Source organism: Lasioglossum baleicum, chromosome 10, assembly GCF_051020765.1.
Source record: "Lasioglossum baleicum chromosome 10, iyLasBale1, whole genome shotgun sequence".
Lineage (NCBI taxonomy): Eukaryota > Metazoa > Arthropoda > Insecta > Hymenoptera > Halictidae > Lasioglossum > Lasioglossum baleicum.
The window spans coordinates 7265396-7284788 of NC_134938.1; the positions used below are offsets into that span (position 1 = coordinate 7265396).

The following is a 19393-nucleotide window of genomic DNA, read 5'->3' on the forward strand; positions in this document are numbered from 1 at the left end:
TTCTCTTACCTGAAGCTCTGCTTGCGAGACGTCGATCTCGCCCCTATAGACGAACTCTATGATGAATTTGAGATCATTGAAACAGACGTCCTGCGGCATGATGATGGTCGGATGCTTGCAGGGATTCGAGAGCAGAAGCTTCTGAAAATAGGAACTGCACGCCGATAATACTACCTGCGTGAAAGAGATGAAAGTATTAGCAGAGGCGGCTACGTGGTTGTCGAAGGAAAAATGTGGAACATACACAGCATAGGACATTTTGTAAAAAAAAGCACGCGGAATTTCAGTTTGTATGTCTTGCGGTGTATCGATACAATTTTTTGTACGTAGTGAGCAAGTTTGCTCGGTTGTGTCGCCGAGTTCCATCGCGATCTATCAACCGGTGCGTTCACGGTGATTGTTTATGTCGCTCGGCCTCGAGTGTGATCTGCGCTTTTTTACTTAGATTTGTTTCATTTTTTACTTGATCTTGGTCTCAGACCATAGATAGTGTATACGAAATAATGCATAAATATTGTAACGTCGATTGTGGGCACCAGATACTCCGTTATCTTGGAACACTGCGTCCTACACTCCCATCCATAAATCAACGGTCACTTGCTTATCTTCAACAAGATGGTAATTAAAGAATACAAGCTCTCAGCTTGATTTTATTGTTTTATTCTGAGCAGATGTAGCTATTATACGATATATATAATCTTTGAATTCAAAATTAAATATATACACATACTATTTGAATAAATGTTGGAAAAAAGAGATTGAGAAATTGTGGGATGATTGTGGACAGCTCCAGAAGCCGAATTGGAAAACAATTACCCTATATAAATCTTAAAAATAAAACGCTGTAAGAATAATAATGATAATTCAGGAAATATACGATATTTTTCATCCTTTGAATAAAGTCTTGGTACCTACGCGAACTTTTGGCCGGCATCGTGTTCGCGTACTTTTCTCGAAACTGAAATGGCCACCTCGGGGAGGCCGTAAAAGAGAACATGCAGAAGGAGCTGAACTCCTTCTTCAGTGTTTGAAAAATGTTTTGAAAACCGGGAGTCGAGATCAATTTTGACGAACCAACACGTAGCCCGAGTTTCATTTACAAATTCCGGGTGCTCTTTTTACATAATGTATAGTGACTCCCACTGATATTCGGACACTCTTAAAAATTCGATAATTTTGATTAATGAAATTTAAAAAATGATAGAGAATGGAAATATTCTAGGTCGACCAAATGTTTAATTTACCATCCGAATATTAACGGGAGTCGCTGTGTGTCTGGTTAGCTCACCTTGTGTGCTTTTAAAGAGGCTTCGTTACATGCCAGTGTGACGTCGACGAAGGCTTCGGTTTGCAAAAGTTGGTGAAAAACGGACGTCATGTTCGACTGGTAGTTGTTCCAGCGCAGGCAGTAGTGCTGCCCGGCCATGCCGCCACTACAACAAAAACAGATCCATAGAGTTACGTTCAGTCTTTTCCTCTGTCCCTCCCGCTTGTTACATTCGTCGAAAATACATCGAAGAACTTCGTCCTACATCCCACCCGCCCTTTGCACATACACAGACAGACAGACACACACACACACACACAAGAGATACACACACACAGAGAGAATTGCTCGGTGCCCTTCCGCTTTCCGAGATCGATCTGGAAAGCGGGATAGTACCTGTAGTGCACGCCCCAATAATGATCTGTCTCCATTAAATATTCTTCGGTTGTCTTTCCCGTCACGGTCAGTGGAAAATATCGGTGCCGTTCGCACGAGCGAAGCAAGGGAGGTAAGGTATTAAAGGTTAGGTATTGAGATAAGGTATAGCCTACGGTAAAGATAGAGGGAACGTGGTGGAAGACATCGGCAGCGGGTAAGACAACCGGAGGAGTAGAAAATCGAAGATAAACACCGCGGCGGGAAGATAAATGGTGGACGAAAAAAAAAGGCGAGATACGATGGTTCACGGAAAAAAATGGATTTAGTAGCACAATCGGTCTCCGCCGTCGGTGTCTATCGAAATAGAAAAAAGAAGAACACTTTCGCGATTTCGACCGGACAACGTTAACGATGATCGATCACCGACACCAACTTCTCTCCAGTTTGCGATAAGGCGTGCGAGCAATGTTGTAAACCGGGTCGGAAAGAAGAAAACGAGAAGGAGTAGTCGCGAATGATTCGGGCCCGTGCGTATTATTCGTGACCGGATGTCGTTAATTTTTGCCGGTGTGATGTACGGACGGGGACGAGCGACGAGACGTTACGTATCGGCGCGAATCGACGCGACAAAAGTAAACGAAGAAGTTCGGGCGTTGGTCTGTCTCGTAACATTCACCTGTTCTGTGGACCGTGCTTTATCTGCCTCTATCTATGTGGCTCTTTATACGGGCCATTCCGCGTTATCTATCCGTAAGAACACGGACTTTTATCAGTTGCTTAGACGCGCGCCGATAACGTGAAAAACTTTAAGCTCTCGTGTCTCGCCTTGCCTTGCTATCCGTTCCGCTTCCTCGCTACACATCGCGCGTCGATTCTTTTGTATCCGTTCGACGGCTACCGGATTCTTTTCCATCAACGAGCACACATGCTATTTACCAGTACATACTACGTAACTCGCGACGTCGGTCTAACCCTTGTACCACACAAATGGAACAACGACAGAGCCGACAAGACCGATTCCGTATCACCTTGTATTCACACCTATAGATCCGGCGATCGATTAACGATCGTTTACCAATGTAAACGCTAGTTCGTGTTACACACCGGATAATCGTGGACGCGTGCGAGTATCGCTCGTGCATTATCAGGAATTGCTTCGTCCAACGGTTCGAATCTATCACGCAGGTAACACACGGCGATACACGGGTGCACCTGGTGCACTTACCTGTCGGTTTTTACCTGCTATTCGTTAGCCGCGTTTCACAAGCACGCTCGCTCGCTCGCTCTCGCGCGCACGCCCATTCCCGTCTCGTTACGACGCCTATTCGATACAATGTACTCGGGCCGCGGGTACGTGTGCGTATCGATATTGGAGAATTGGGTTAACCAGTTACAACTACAACGTTTCAAGAAGAACTGATAATACGCGATAACGAGCGAAGATTGGCGACGAATCGATGATAATCGATCTACCGACTCTGTTTCCCTCTGTACGAACAAAGAGCATGGTTACCGGCTCTCGGGTTCGGATAATTGAAATTTTCAGGAAGACGAGAAGAAAGCGACAAGTTTCGGGGAGAAAGATACGCACACCTCGAAGTACAATCTAGCGATCTTCGACGCAAATGGAACGCGAGCCAACCAGCGGATCGCGTTGATCGATTCTACTTGCCAGGCTATTGCCAAGCCGATCGAATCGATCGATACGCTTTCTCGACGGTCGATCTTTCGCGCGTACACCGAGTCTCCTTCTACGTGGGTTTCTCCCGAGTTATATAGGCATCCTTTAACGATTTTCTCGGTACTTTCACTGATATCCGCCAGCTGGGCAGCCGGAGGTCCGCGTCGACGAACGGTGCGCGCACAGAAGCTCGCGGATTAACGAGCGAGCCATCCTCGATCGCGGCAGGACCGACACACCGCGCACCAATTCGAAATGCCCGCGCTAACGTCGGAACGCGAAAAATGTAAAACGGTCGGCCGCGGGAGAACGTGACTAGTACGAGAGACAAAGAGAGAGACTTCACAAGATGACGCTCGGCGCGTGACGACGCTAAACGCGTCCATAACGACGGAGTCGCAAAAATACAAACCGGGAGAGAATTACGCGGGGGTAAACGCAGTCCCGGGAATCTTCACTTACATATTCGAAACCGTCCGGTCTTCGAAAGTTGATTATTGCGAAATGGAAAGTAATCGCGTGTAATGGACGAGCGTGTCGGCTAACGATCCTGGTTTATTTCACCGACGAAAAATCAGCGAGAAATATCGTATCGACGTGTACGTACGCGCTCATCCCTCGAAAGCGCGTTCGCGCTTTCTTTCGCGGCCTCGAAGAAGGACACTGCGTTGGTCTCTCCCTTTCAGAGAATCCTCCCTTCCCCCATCTTCCCTTCCACGATTCATCTCAATTTTTCTTCGAGCTTTTTGTGTCCAATTTCACCTCGCCTCCCTCGGATCCCATCCTCTTTCTTTTTCCCGTCTGTCTCTCTGCCATTCGTGGAGTAGACGAGCAAGCGGCTCCGCGCGCCGCGCCGCGCGGCTGCCTCCCCTCTTTCTTCTTCTACCCCCGTATCGTTCTCGCTCCATCTCCTTCTTTTCTTTTCCCTCTCGCCCTCTCTCACTCCTTGTCCCTCGGTCGTTTCATCGTTTCTTTCTCGACCCTCCGCCGCCTCTCTCGTTCCCTCTTTCTCCGCGCGTTGGCTCCATTTACTCGTTCCCTCGTTCCCTCCCCACGGCGAAGACGCTATTTTCTCGTGGCCCCTTTTCTTCCACGGTCTCCGCCACCCTTCTCTCTTTTTCTCCTCTCCTCTCTCCTCCACTCTCCTCCGGTCTCCTCTCTCTTTCTACGTCTCGCTCTCTCCTACACACTCCTGTCTTCTCCGGGCACACCGTTCGCTCGCTCGACGGGAAGCTGCTCTCACCCTCTCTCTTTTCTCCTCTCTTCCTCTCCCTGTACTACGCGGCGTTTCCTTCTCTTCCTGGACGGCGCGCATTTTACGTTTTTCCAACGTTATCGACGTTCTTCCTCGGCTCTTCCCGGACTTTTTCCTTTCGTCGTACCGTCCTCGAGACGACCAACCAGCTCTTTCTCCGGGAAAACGTAAGCGGAAACGACTCCCTCCATCCCCCTTCTCCTCGTCTCTCTCTCTCTCCCGCCGCCCGCGCCCGACAGCGGCTTCCATCCAGAACCCCGTTTCCAGGGAACACTCTGAAATCTTCCAGAACAGTTTTCTCCGCTTCGCTACCATGTTCGTTTTTCTTTTCTTCTCTCTTGTCGCACGTAGATGCGGATGATAAAACGCAGGACTAATAAAATTTGCATCGCTACTGGTGAACTTTGCATAAACCATGCCGCGACCCTTGCCTTCGTATCGCCGTGACGCCGATCATTCGCCTCCTCGCCACGAGAAACTCCGTAATCTACGCGGCCGTGGCCGAATCGCTCTCGGACTCGTGCCGATTACGCTGTCCAACATAAATTTCCTGGTCACCGTCGATCCTTCATCCCCCTAGCGCCGCGTCAAACGTACATTCAGCTATCTCGTGTAAACAAAGCATCGCCGACTCGATTTTCACCGAGTTATCGACTCCTCGACAGCTTCGATTCATCCGGACGATCCACGAGCAAGAAACGATGAAAATTTTATTCACGCCGCGCCGTTTCGTTGGCTCGACGTTATTCTTCATATTCCTGTACAGCAACTCCGCGACTTACGCGGATTCTTAGAAGCGAACCAGAAAACCAATTCTGAACTGCGAAACTCATGTTTTGATCGCCAGAACGGGAGAGAATTTCAGGAGTTTAATACGATTTTATTTATATCAGATCAATAAAGGCTACGACCAACGAAAATAAAATTTTAAATATCCCCATTTTCTGAAAATTTGCCTACAAAAATTACAAATTGCATCCGCAGTCTAGTGGTCAATTCTCCAATTCTTGAATTTTCAAAGCAGATCGTATATTAATAACTTTTGAGCGATGGCGCTCGGGCACAATTCGAGTTGCACGGTTTTCCGACTTACGCGGAGAACGCTGGAACGAATTAACCGCGTGAGTCGAGGACTTGGTGCACACTTCATACTATTTTCATGGTGCATGCGTAAAATCCGGAGTCTACCGACAACGTTCGAACATTTGAGATCGAGTTGCTTGAAACGCTACCGGTGTGTCAGTCTCCCGATCGCGGGCCTTTTTACGAGTTTCCAAAGAGCGATCAATAACAGGACTATCGAAAGCAGCATCTACTCCGATATAGACCGTGTCTTTCCTTTCTCCTTTCTTGCGTCTCCACGTGTCGATTCCGCCACTCTCCTCGCTGGATCCAGTGAAATTGGCGTTTCCGGGTCCGTCTCCTCCCTCCATGTCGGTGCTCGTTTCTTTCTCCTCTCCTTTCTTTCCCTTCGAAAACGACCGGACGGTGTCCGATGGAAATGGCGGGAGGTACAAGAGTGGTAGGAAGAACGGAGGCCCAGGACTTCGACTATACATGAGACTACTCTTCGAAGTGGTAGGGCGAAGGGGAACAGGTGAGAGGCCGAGAGAGCCCGGTTCTCTCGGAAAGGTGAACGGAGAGAAACGAAGAAACGAAGGGCATTTGGAATGCGGTACTGTTATGCCTTACGGTACAGACAGGACGGAAATTAGGACTGCTCCGACTTGTTGACCACCGCTCGTTACTCTGTTCGTTCGTAAGTCGACTTTCCTCTCTCTCTCTCTCTCTCTCTCTCACTCTTCTCGTTGATACGTACCTCCCCGTCGTTTCCTTGCATCTGTATTTCTCTCGACAACTGAAAGAATTCCCGGTGCAACGCTTTCCTCGCAGCGTCGAACCGAACCCCGCTACAATTCAAAATCTTAACCTTCCGGGCGGTACACACTCTGTTCGTTCGTAAGTCGATTTTTCTCTCTCTCTCTCTCTCTCTCTCTCTCTCTTTCTCTTCTCGTTGATACGTTCATCTGTATTTCTCTCGAGAACGAAAAGAATTTCCACAATTCAAAATTTGATCCTTTCGGGGCGGTACACGCTCCCTCGTTCTCCGCTGATCTTCCCAACCATTTTCGCTCGTAAAACGACCCTCTTCGATCTCCTCAGGCTTGTCGCTCTCGACGGCGTTCATCGATTTGCTCGCATTCTTGCGGAATACGAAAAACGCGGCTGCACCGGCGTAGATTGATGCGGACACTGTTTTCATGAAGAAACAGTAGCGGCGACCGATGCGAGAGCATCATCGAACCGTTCGCCGAAAGACCAGACTGCAGATGCGAAATCAATTCTCTTATCCTTTGTATTCCTACGGTATTCAAATGTTTCTTCCATTTCTGACCTTGCACGACCTTGAGGGTCATTGTGTCGTACGAGAACGAGTTATTCTCGATACTCGCTTCCGCAGGATATTAAATGGAAGATCGCTTTCATTCTTCTCGAACATTGACAGCACGGATCTTTATGCGAAATAAAAATGTTCTACTTGAATTGCGACAAGCCGGAGCGAAATAAATCAGAGCAACAGCAGAGAAAATCGCACCTATTCATTTTTGTCATAAACACACAAAAACCCCGCTGTCTAATTATTATAAATATCTGATTATTGTGTCATTACCGGACGGAATTGAACGTTCGCTAGAAACTCGTGACGCGTTAGGTCGTATGCCATCCTGGCAACCAGCGCTACACCGCTCCGTGCTCTATTCTTATGGAGCAAAGATAAACGAGGGTTGAAAACCACCCCCGAGATCCACGTGATCGGGGTTGCGTCCCTTCGGAGGGTGCAACGTAAGAGGGTGACGTGGACTTGCCCAAGGTCGCACGTGGCATCGCCTAGAGGGATATTTTTTCTCTATGTAGTGTCGAGGGTGTAGAATTTTTGTTGTTCCCATTAGGATCGTCGATGAAACTGCCTCGCAACGTCTTCTTCGCCGTGCGTTTTCCGCGCGATGCGATTTGTCCGCGGTGGGATGAGTTCAGGGTAACGAGGTATTCTCTCGTCGGGATCTCCGAATTTGAATCGCGTTTCCGGTTATCCTTGCTCGTAATAGTCGGCGTAATGGTGTAGTCTGCTGTCTGGATGCAGCCGAGGAGGAACCCCGGCGAACTTTCCGAGGAAGGAGAAAGGAGCAACGGAACGAGAGGAGGATGCGCAAGAGTGGTCCGAGCGAACGGAAGTCACGGCGAAGAAGGGAGCTGGAGAAAGAGGGTGGAGAGAGGGTGGCGAACGACGGATAAGAGAGGCTCTTTGTGTGTTCGTGTACAACGGAGGGATGAAAGCGGAGGATGAAAAAGTCAGGGGACAGATGGCCCTTTCAGACAATGAGAAACTCCGGAGATAAGGGGAATACGAGCGAGAACTTAAAGGGGGAGAGAGAGAGAGAGAGAGAGAAAGAGAGCAACGGGGAAAAGGTTGACAGGAGAAAGAAAAGGAGACGAAACTGCTGCTTTTTTCAGGCAGCCGCGTCGGAGAGGGATGCCGTGAACGATGAGGCGACGAAGACCAAGAACGACAAAGGTAGAATGGAGAGAAAAAAAGGGACGGAGAGAGAGACGAGAAGGAGAGAAAAGACGGGAAATCGGATGAGTCAGACACGTCGCTCTTCGAACGCGATTAACAATGATCGAACCGCGTGTCGCGAATGATACGTCCCAATTCGATCGTCGATTTCAAAACTGATCGGGGTCGTTGATCGGGAACCAAGAGAAAAACAAATCTCGAAGGATAATAATATACTGTCGCGATGTTAATTAAACATTCGGAATTTAATGTTCGTGCACGCGAGACATGCTGCTTAATCACCTTTTTCCTCGTTTATCGCGTAGGAAATACCTTTCTCCTTTTACCGGTGTCGGAGCTCTCCGGAGCTTCGAAAAATTCCTCCCCGATGTCACGGGGACGGAGGGGAAAAACAGGAAAAAGAAGAATATTACTTTCGGCGTAGATGTTGGTCCTCTCTCTCTCTCTCTCTCTCTTTCTCGGGAGCGAGCGCAAAAGCATGATCCGCGGGAATTACAATCGATTCAAATGTGGAAGGTTTTTACGCGAACAAGCCGAACCGAGAGAAAAAAGTAGGAGAAAATCGACCGACCCAGTGTTCTGGCTCTCCTTCTCCATCCGCTTCGCTGGGCACCGTCTGTCTCTCTCTTTCCCTGTGTCCCCTCTCTTCTTGGTCGTATTAAAGAAACAGGATGTGCGGAGCGGGAAGAGGAACGAGGAAGAGAGTAGGGAGAGAAAGGCGAGAGGGTTGCCAGCGGAAAAGAGCGGCGCGAGGGAGGAAGTGGGGAGGGGGGAGAAGAAGGGAGGGAACGAAGGCGAAGCAGGAGACGCCGACGACGGCGACGACGACGACGACGACGACGCCGCCGCCGCCGACGATGAACAAGCGAGCGGAGGAGGTGGTGGAGAAGAAGGAAGGCAAAGACGCAGATAGAGGAGGAGGAGGAGGAGAATGAGAAGGAGGAAGCGGGGGCGGGGGTGGAGGTGGAGGTGACGAAGGAGAGGGTCGAGGAAGGGGAGCATGGGAAGAAGGAGACAGAAAGAAGAAGGAAAAGGTGGGCAGAGGCAGATCGAAACACAAGAAAGAAAGAACCGAGGTTAGGGTGGTAGACAGGATGCTACGGGGGAAGTCAGAGGGTGAAGGGAGGAACAAGCCGGGACGAGGAGAGGTCGAGGAGGTGCGGAGCAAGAAATTTTTCTTGCCTTGTCTCCTTCCACTCTTCTTCCGTCGTATTTCTCGTCTATACGTCTGTCCGTTCGTTCTTTCTTTCTTTTTCTTTCTCTCTTCAATCTTTTACTTTTCACGTGTGCACGAAACATGTTCGCGGACGGTCGCGGAAGGCGAAGGGGAAGGGACAAGGAACGGGGGAAACGAAGGAGAATGGGCAAGGAAAGAGGAGAAGGCTGTTACGGTTGTTTCTGTGTGAGTGTCGGAGAGATCGCGGGGCCATGGAGAGAAGATAGAAACCGAGAAAGAGCATAAGGGGAAGGGACGGAAGAAAAAGAGTGATTGGAGGAAAAAGAGAGGAGGAAAAAAATGGAGAGAGAGAGAGAACTCTCCGAGAGAACGGCAAGCCCGAAACGGGGACAAAGAGAAAATGACAAAGGCGAGAGGGGCGTTCGATTCGATTGGAAAGGCAGGCAGAGAGGCCTCTTTCCTTTTACCAGCGTTTTCTCCGTATTATGCTCCGTACTTTCCGTTGTTCCTATGCGCGCGTGTTCCGAGTTACATACACGTACACAGCCGCGCGAGGACATTCGCGCTCGCGCACGCTCATACAGTCTCTCTTTCTCTCTCGATCTCTACCATTTTCTCCCTCTCTTGTACACATGTATACACGAGGCGGTATGGTATAGCCTATCTAGAGAAATATACATTCACCCGCGTTCTCTTTCTTTTCTGTCTTCCTTTGCGTCCATTACCTTTCATTCCCTCTGTCTCCGTCTCTGTTCTTAGCACTTGTACGCGACTTTTTCTATTTCTCTGTCTCTCTCTAGTCTTCTCTTCCTCTCCTCCTCCCGACTCCCCCCGTCCGCCCAACCCATCCTTCTACCATCCTCTCTTCTGCCACCTCAATTACTATACGAGGTTTCACGTTATGTGGCTCTATGCTTTTGCGGCGAGAGGGCAGCTTTATACGTGGGTGAACGGGAAAATGTCTTTTGAAACCTTTCTAGGTCGCTCTCGATCGCCCCACTGTCAGTCATACACACGCGATTCCGCTCGCGGCTCGCAAGAAAATCGCCGATCGCATCGCTGTGTTTTCCTTTAAGGATACCGGCCGCGTAGAATCACAATTAAAACCCTCACCCTGTCCTCCGCGAATCCCTTACAGGTGGAGTGTCGTGATCGAGGCATTGCCCGCCAATGAAATTTCCGTTTGCCGCCATTTATCATTCCGTCCGACGATCCTCGGCGTTTTTTCGGCATATATATACAACCGATCTCGAAGATTACGTTTTATCAACGTACAAGCAGTAAGAATGTACACACGCGTTCGATAACGTTATCGATAGCTAAGGATGATTCAAACGTTTTTATCTTTCTCGCAGCCGGTCGTCCTCCGGAACACGATCCTTGAGTCATTCTAAGTTGAAGAAAGATGCAAAGAAAGAGAGGGGGAGAAAGAGAAACGAAGAGACGATGGAAGGGATAGAGAGGGCACGGCTAAAGAGAGGGAGAACTAGAGAAGAGAAGAGAAGAGAAGAGAAAAGGTGCAGTTCTACCTTCTACCGATGGTTACGAACGCGGCAAGGCCGAGAGAACGAACAGTAAAATTGTGGAGAATGTGTACGCGCCATCAGGGTGGCCTAGATTCAGTCAAGACCTGCTTTCTAGGCAGCATTTCTCTTTATCATCGGCACTGCGAGCACAATGTATAGGTAAACGTTGCTCGCTGCCACGAATCCCGGAGAAAATCTCAGGTGCACGAGAGACATGCACGTCAGTCCTCTAATAATACTGGTATATCGATGATTTATTAAATAACATGCATTCACAGCTGATAATTGTACGCCGTTCGTAAACAGCGTCATAAACTTTCGTCCTTTCCGTTTGTATTGGGACGACGGGCTCGCTCGACCTTCTTCTTCCTTTCCCCCTACCTTTCTACGACCCTCGCGCGCGCGACTACAGGGAAAAATATTTCAAATAATAATCGGCTAAACCTCGCCTGCCGCTGTATACCTGCCTATTATGTTCATACTAATTTTTATTACTCCAGGTATAGACGTATATACCGTTTTAATTGTTTCGAAAATTCCGAAATACATTTATTGCCGATGTCAATATACGTGGTTCGTCGGGGTAATCCGAGTCGAGAGATACCGGTCATGTTTTCCTTTGTGTTTAGCTGTATAATACGCGGCGCAAACATTAAATAAGTGTTTCCTGCGCATACGTAATCGTTGATTATTGGACAGTTATCGTGCACGTGACCTACCGTAATCGGCGACACAGCGTTTCGAACGTGCACGCGGCGGCAAGTGCTCCAAATCCTCATGGTGGTGCCACGAGGCGCGCGTGGAGGAACGTTGTTTTAATCCGTCGGCACCGTGCGACGACAGGTCGTTAAACGTCGTAGATCATTGTCACGCACACCTACGCGGAGTACGCACACGCGAAACTGACCAGCTGTGCCGAGGGACACACGGCGGAACAGTCGAAAGTCAAAACAATACGTGCGAGCACGCGACGCGGAACGTGATTCCGCGAAGTCGTCGGATTAACGAGATTTCTATTATCCCGCCGAGGAGACGAATTGTCACGAAAAATGTTTCACTCGAAAAAGAAAATTGATTTTGCTCGACCCCGAAAACCGTGTACGGAACCTTCTTTCTGCGTTGTCACGATGATGGAGAATAAAAGGGGATTAATAAAAACAAAGTAGAGCTGTCGTTTTTCACTTACCTTACCATGACAACCTGACGCTCGAATGAAATCACTGCTGGAGCGAAACTCCGGCCGATTCTTGGCAACTTCGTGCCAAGGCTCGCGGTAGACACTCACTTTTGCTGCAGTTTTATGACACTCGGTGTGTATGGAGAATGAGATACGTGGAATACGAGCACACGCACGGTTAGAAACGACAAGACGCCTACTCGCGCGAACGATACTCGCACGGAACACGCGTACTCGCGGCGATGACACACGGGGACAATTGTCAGTCGTCGCGTAAACCACGTACCGCGCTGACGACTGGCAGCTGTCACTCTCTCGGTTCGCCCGTGAAAACGTCGCGGCACGAAGTGGCGTAGCGAATCACGGGTAGAGAGACAGAGACAAGGACAAGGGGAAGGAGAAGGAGAAAGAGAAAGACATAAATGCACACTAGGGGGCACCGTGATGGCGGCGGCGGCGGCGGACGGCCGTGTTCCGTTGCGGACGGTGGCGCAAAGCGATTAAGCGATTTTGTTGTGGACCCCGATTCTTCCCTTCGTCGGCTCTCTCTTCCCGGCTTTCCACTTCTCCCGCGCCGCCTTTCGCCTCTCCCGCCTCTGTCGCTAGTCGCTACGGCTGCGCTACGCGGTAAACGCGCCCCTCAACGGAAATCTGCCTTTCTCCCCACCACTCTCGCAGGGGGAACCCCTACCCCTCGCTTGCTGCGATGTTAGACCGGCAAAAATCAGGATTGTATCAACTTTTCTCAGCCCACAGCTTGCCAACCTTTCCCCGTGAAAATCGCCTAACCTCAAATCAAACACTTCAACACTTCGCTTGTCAACAAGAGACATTGTTATCTTGTTGAATCTCGAATTGTTCGATTTCATACGACAACAGATTCTATTCATTTTCCATACACGTGGACGATTAATTTTTTTCCGAAAGATTGTTTTAGGATATTATTGTATGAGAAACGACGATGTGCGTGGCTCGTAACCTACGTTTGTACGTGCGTGAGAATGCCGCGCAAAAATAGTCACCAGGTTCCGAAAGTCTGTCGACGACCCTGCGCTAGACAGCCGTTCTCTTCGCCCCACTATTCGCACAGCGATGCGCAGACGATCGATTTTCATTTTCTGCGCCGCGTCTCCCCTCAAGGGGTACACTGTTTCCGTGCATCCCGGTTATCCCCTCGCAGAGCGGGTCGATCGTTAACGCGTAGCACCACACGGCCATTGTGTAAAAAGAAGCCACGACGCTCGGATAGTGCACGCTGAGGACGGGACGGTGTAGTTTTTCCAAGTTTTCCTCTCTTGTGATATTAGATTGTGCCAATAAGGGTGAGTACCACACGTTCACGTACGTTAAGCTTCCGTTCCGTGGTGTTATGGTTTTTACGATAGTCGATTCGCCGTCGCGAAAATTCGGTGGAAAATCAGGTCGCCTCGCTCTGTGCCAACAGCGATGCTGTTTTGTCACTCTAGTTCTCTGATCTCACGCGAGATCTTCTCTTATACGGAATAACCCGCGAAATTTTATCGGAATCACGCGATTCGAACGTATCCGGCGGAATTCTTCATGAAATAGTTTACATTTTTCCGAGCTTTTTCGAAAGTTTTCGCCATTTTGCCTTTGCCAAGTCCGCAGAGTCGGCCATTACGTACGCGTGCCAGGTTGCGGTCCAGGGCCGGTTAATGACGTCGAAGACGCTTGTATATTTTCACGATGTTTCTTCGTGATATATATAAATAAACCTTAATCACATATTTTTTCTTCGAAATGGGAGTATTATCTCTCGATGATTTATGTTATACATTCTATATAATTACCAGTGCTATATATCGATCAATAAATTTTACCGCGATTTTGCTCCGAATTTCTGGCTAGGTTATGATGTTAATAAACAAGGTAGGCGTACTTGCGTTTTATATCGATTTGTTCGTGATTGTAGTATTTAAATGTAGTATATATATTTTTAATCTTTAACTATAGTGTTGTGTGTAATAATATTTACGCAAATTATCATAATTATTATATTCGCGTAACGGTAACAGTCTCGGTAAAATCTCGATGATAGCATGCCTACCGGGTCCGATGAAAATTGCAAAGTTCGCATTTTCTCTGTTAGCGTCCTCTAGTTGCAATTTCCAATCACGGCGAGATGATCCTAGCTTTCGGGAGTAGAGCGCATGCTCGATAGTTTCCTTCGTTTTTTCTTCTCTCGTGCCCTCTTCCGGGGAAGCCTGCGCTCTCTGACGGTCGGCGTTCGGGCAAGCCAGCAGGCGTTGCGCTACGCCATTGTTGAAAAGGGCAGCGCTCGAGGCGCACGCCGAGCTTGGACGCTTACGCAGTTTTTCACTTTTCATCGATCCCGTTGCTGTGATATTAGATTGTTTTATACCCCATATTAGGTGAGTGTTACAACACGTAGACTAGTTAACTTGTAGAATTAACGATCTCGCGTCGAAACCGTTCAGAAAATTCCGGAAAATCATAAAGGTGGGGTGACATGGCGCGGGCGGGCGGATCCTCCTCTCTCTCTCTCTCTCTACATATATTTCCGAGCAAACATTTAATCTTTTGCTTTTAAATGGCTCTGTCCGTATTTTCCCGATGAAGTAAGGCGTTTGCGATTTTTCGTGCGTTTGTCCAGACGACACTTTAACGGGAAATTATAATATTGGCGAATAACACATTTCTCGATCGATATACTTTTCCTTGCGAGCTTTTCTTCTATCGCCATTTTGTCCGGGCGCGACCTCGTAGACGGCCATATTGCGATCCACGTCTCCTCTCCTCTCTCGTGGTTTCCGGGGGCGGTGCGAGGAAAGTGCATCGTTCTTTTTCGCCGGTCGCGGTTGTAGATGCGATTGGAAAAATTATCTGTCGCTAACTTGTTTTTGTTTCGCGCACACGTTGCTCGGCGCCATCTGACGTAACATCCAATACAAGATAACAATATAAATAGATTACGCAATCGCGCGTAAGCAATGAACGCTTCTTCGTTTTATTTCGTATTAATCTTTTTACCACACTTATAAATGTATTATCGTCTCTCCCCCCCACCATCCACCCACCCACCCTCGTTTGGTACTTTACGCGTTGCGCATGTGAGCCGAGTAATCGATTTTCCATTTTATTGCGCGTCAATGATGTAAACTCCGGTGACGTAAACTATATTATACTTGGCCCTGTCCGTGTTGAACTTAATACAATTTTCTATATGTTCTTTTACATCAGAGACTGTTCTAAATATTTATATTCCCTCGTACAATACAATACGCTGCGTCATAGTTGAAGAATACATTCCCACGTCGGGGAGTTAATGAATTTGCGATTGCATTTCAACTACATATCTCGAATTAATTGACTCAAATTCATTAAATCAATACTGTTCTTCCAGAGTATCCGTTAGTCGGATCAACAATTTTTTCCTAAAATTGTACGCGTTCGATTTCCCACGAAAAAAATTTCTTCTCGGGACATCCTCGGTAGTGTTAGGGTACCGGAGAATCCAGCAGACGCCCCTGAATTCCAGGGCCTCGAGCTAGTGCGCAAGTCAAGCGCGCAGCTCGGGCGCAGCTGCGCATGCGTGGTGCTTGCGCGTCCTCCTGCATCATCCCCACCAAGTCGCCCATTACCGTTATGAGGACACGCACAAAGGAAAAGGCCAGAAGACCGATTCGACCGACGCGCTTGCATCGTACGGCCATTTTGGAAGCTTCGGTGCTTCCTTGCGGAGCTTTCGCCGCGGCTACGTATCGATCCGCGAAACTAGAGGAGAAATTTTCGTTTTACGCGGTGCAATCTCGTATCATCCGTCTCGATGTACGCATTAGTAGATCGCGGGATAATTAGATAGCATTAGGCACGGTCGATATCGAACGACAGCCCCGGGGTCTTGTGCTACAACTCTCCGCTCATCGTCACGGGTTCTTTTCTGATTGTCCAGAAACTGACGAGGAAAACGAACATAATGGAAGACGACCAGCAGTTCTGTTTGAGGTGGAACAACCACCAAAGCACACTAATTCAAAATTTTGACACTCTTCTCGAAAGCGGGACGCTGGTCGACTGCACCCTGGCGGCGGAGGGGAAATACTTAAAGGCCCATAAGGTTGTTCTCTCCGCTTGCAGTCCCTATTTTGAGGTAAGTGCATTTTTTTCTTTCTATCATGATTTTTCGATTATTCGATGAAATTGTAATTGATAGTACACGAACTTCTGACAGCACGTTCACAAAGTTAACACGACGGTTTTGGCATTATTTAATCGTGTAAAGATTTTTTTTTCAACGAGAAATTTTCCTCGATGTAGTAGAGTATTCCAGATAAAAAGTCAAAAGAAAAATGAATTGATAAAAGATCTGAATAGTTTGTACGAAAGGGTTCTTCGTTTTCGAAAATTCGATGGGTTAAGCGTAGTCAGAAATTGATTAAAATACTGGAATTGAGGAAAAGGGGAACCTGGAATTGAAACAAGATGGCTGCCTTTGTTGGACGTTGCCTGGGTTGGAGCCTGAGAGGGGCAAGGGGGAATGAAAGCCCAAACCCCCTCCTGGTTCCTCGTGATCAATACAGAGAAAGCAAGATGGCTGATTTCCAGGGCACTTGCCCTGGGATTTTACCCTGTTGTGGGTGGGGGTGTTCGAGGAGGCAGCCACTGCTTCATCAATTTCATGATTGAATTAAATTCATTAATATTATTTTGCGTTGAACAATTAACTCAGTCGAATGGAAATATACTTCGTTTGCTGAATTTCTTTCTTTTTTTTTTTGGTTTTTAATCGTAATTCTATTAATCCTTATTAACAATTATTCAATGTCTTGTATGAAGTGTTATACCAATTTCGTATCCATACAATTTAATTAACTAATCGGGTGACTTGTTTCTGATGTACTGTCACTTAGAAAGATTTTATCGACTATTGAAATCAAAACTTGTAACGTTACTGTTTGACAAAATATTTTGAAACTTACGATCCGTATACCGTTATAGTTACACGCATTCGTTTTCATTGTAGGGCCTCCTCAGCGAACACTACGACAAGCATCCAGTCTTTATATTAAAGGATGTAAAGTTTAAAGAGTTAAAAGCGATGATGGACTATATGTACAGGGGAGAAGTAAATATCTCCCAAGACCAATTGGCAGCGCTTTTAAAAGCTGCAGAGTCTCTACAAATAAAAGGTTTATCGGAGAGTAAAACGAGTGGTAGCAGTAAGACGGACTCTAGGCAACAAAAGGTCGTTCCACAAGCAGCGGCAGCATCCGTAGACATTCCACACAATACGTCTTCCGGGCTTACAATAGAACGCAATAAAGTTCCTAGGCAGGGTATGTCACAAGGTTCCGTAGGGGACCTGCCTGAAGACTCGGCCAGTCCCCAAGTACCTAAGGGTCTCTCCTCGAGGTAAGAAAACGTCCACGCTTCGAAGAATTTGTATGCTGTCGTCGTGAACCGGTGTCAGTATTAATTTCCGTACTTTGTTACAGAGAGGGCTCCCAAAGTCCAACATCGAGGAAAAGAAAAAGATTGAGAAGAAGAAGCGTCTGTGAAGACAATTCGTTCGAAAATCATGAGTCGAACTCCAGCGACACGCCACAAACAATGGGTGTTCCTGCGCTTGGTATCGCTCCGGTCGCAGATGAGAAAACCCATGCAGACCCTACAGATTCGATTGGCAGGTCAGCCTTAATGACGCAGCTGACGAAACCCGCGGACGAAATGCTACAGGTAATTCATGCAGAATCTCAACCGTTCTTTGCACCAACGTATAATGGAGACTGCTTTTTCTTACTGAACTGTTTCTTTCGCTCGTTGGCAGAACAAGGATTGTCGTACTTTATCCTTCTATTTGTTCTAAATCTCTTTGATCTTATAGAGTGGAAACAGTGCGATACACTATATCTTCTTCTTGGTTGCGTTTCATTTCCGATACATTTACCGATCAGCCAACAATCCTTAGATCACCTGTTAATTATTCAATTTTTTCGCAGCTGCCACTCGAAAAGCCCGAGCCAAATGATAGTCTCATTGAGCCAAAGTCTGAGTATTTGGAAGACCCGGAGGAGAGCGTCGAAGACCTGACGCTCGATGATGACATGAATGACCTCAGTGAAATGGATGGCGATAATAACAGAGCCGGACCGTCTCACGACCCCTCCCAACATCCTGGTAAGTTTGAACATGTTTGTATACTTGAACGATAATCAATTGTTTCGTAAAGTAGCGGAATACAGGGTATATTCGCGAAACAAAGCGACCGGAACGTGTGATAAATTCAAGTTTGCCCATGCATATGTATATATATCTATATGAGAATTCGTACATAAAAAGTACACTGTACCTGTAAACAAATTGTGTGACGGATATGATGACGCGTTAGCAACACTTCCATCCAAAAGAATCCTTTGGATCGAAGCAGAGCTTCTCTATCCTGGCATTTTCAACAATGAGGACATTCGCGCCTTTCGCGTCGGTTAAAAATTTTCATGTTTGTTCACGATACGTAGGAAAGTGCAATATGAAGTAAAAAAAAAGAGTCGAACCAAAAAAGAAAATAGAAAGTGGGGGGGACACTCGTTCGTTTGTGTTAACCAAGTAGCTTGATCGTGCGACCGTTTATTTGTTTGTTAAGTGTTTAAAACGGGTCGTGCGATGATCGGCCGACACTAGTTTGGGTTTCCTCGTTGCAGGTGGGGGGGCGGGAGCGCGGTCTCGGTCGAGAGGGAATTGGGGTGGTGGTGGTGGTGCCGTCTGGGCGTCCCATTTCCTCGAATGTAAAAAAGGGCCGAATACGAGGCGGCCACGCCCAGACGCTGACGTAGGCGCGTTGCTTAAATCGCTGGAGAACAAACATGGCAGAAAGTATAGTTTAGACTCGGTTAAAATGTCCCTGGAAGCAATATTGCAGCAGGGGGTTAGCACCACACAGGCATCAGAGATGTACGGCATTAATCGCTCGACCCTGCAGTTCTATTTGAAAAAGTTGAACGTCAGCAGGAGGAGATGGAGACAACAGCCTAGTAACCTGATCCAGCCTAGGCAGGCTTAGTGTGTGCACGCCCTGCTGAAAGTAGTTTGCGTAACCGATGTTCAATGTTTCGAGATTCGCCGGCAAGAAAATGCCCATTAATCAATTTAAAAAGAGAGGAAAGCAACAAAAAAAGAAAGAAAGAAAGAATATATCGAAACAAAAAGGCTTGTTCAGCTATAACCTTTCATTTTCGACACGTGTACTTATTTCTCTCGTTTTCCTCCACAAGGAGAAGAGAACATTTCCTTTTGATACGATTGCGATCAACGTAAACCGACAGTATTATTCCTTTCTCGTCTCATAATCGCTTCGCTCCAATTGTCTGAAATTGGTA

The 19393-nt window shown here is 47.5% G+C and overlaps 3 protein-coding genes across 11 annotated transcripts in view; 2 read left to right on the top strand and 1 right to left on the bottom strand.

Moving 5' to 3' along the window:
• Psq (pipsqueak) overlaps positions 1-12539 on the bottom strand; it is a 32522-nt gene extending 19983 nt beyond the window's left edge. The window contains exons 1-3 of one of the 3 annotated variants that reach the window (XM_076431793.1): positions 12048-12539; positions 1289-1433; positions 10-174 (exon numbers count right to left, since the gene is read on the bottom strand). In XM_076431793.1, coding sequence (XP_076287908.1) covers positions 10-174; positions 1289-1433; positions 12048-12055 — 318 coding nt within the window. In that variant the 5' untranslated portion in view covers positions 12056-12539. Of the gene's footprint in view, positions 1-9; positions 175-1288; positions 1434-1663; positions 1842-3933; positions 5219-12047 lie in introns of those variants that run through there. The other 2 variants (XM_076431794.1, XM_076431792.1) reach the window with 2 other exon arrangements.
• Positions 7112-12059, top strand: LOC143212653 (uncharacterized). Its single transcript, XM_076431630.1, is given in 5 exon segments — positions 7112-7155; positions 7295-7425; positions 7533-7626; positions 9025-9234; positions 10617-12059. Coding segments are annotated over 5 exon segments (957 nt in total). The 3' UTR covers positions 11095-12059.
• A 665-nt stretch (positions 12540-13204) lies between the features above and the next one.
• Positions 13205-19393, top strand: part of LOC143212712 (uncharacterized) — a 182997-nt gene continuing 176808 nt past the window's right edge. For 2 of the 7 annotated variants that reach the window (XM_076431781.1, XM_076431783.1), the window contains exons 1-5: positions 13205-13360; positions 15973-16170; positions 17044-17432; positions 17516-17756; positions 18020-18197. In XM_076431781.1, coding sequence (XP_076287896.1) covers positions 15997-16170; positions 17044-17432; positions 17516-17756; positions 18020-18197 — 982 coding nt within the window. In that variant the 5' untranslated portion in view covers positions 13205-13360; positions 15973-15996. Of the gene's footprint in view, positions 13361-14284; positions 14432-15972; positions 16171-17043; positions 17433-17515; positions 17757-18019; positions 18198-19393 lie in introns of those variants that run through there. The other 5 variants (XR_013009749.1, XM_076431786.1, XM_076431787.1 and 2 more) reach the window with 4 other exon arrangements.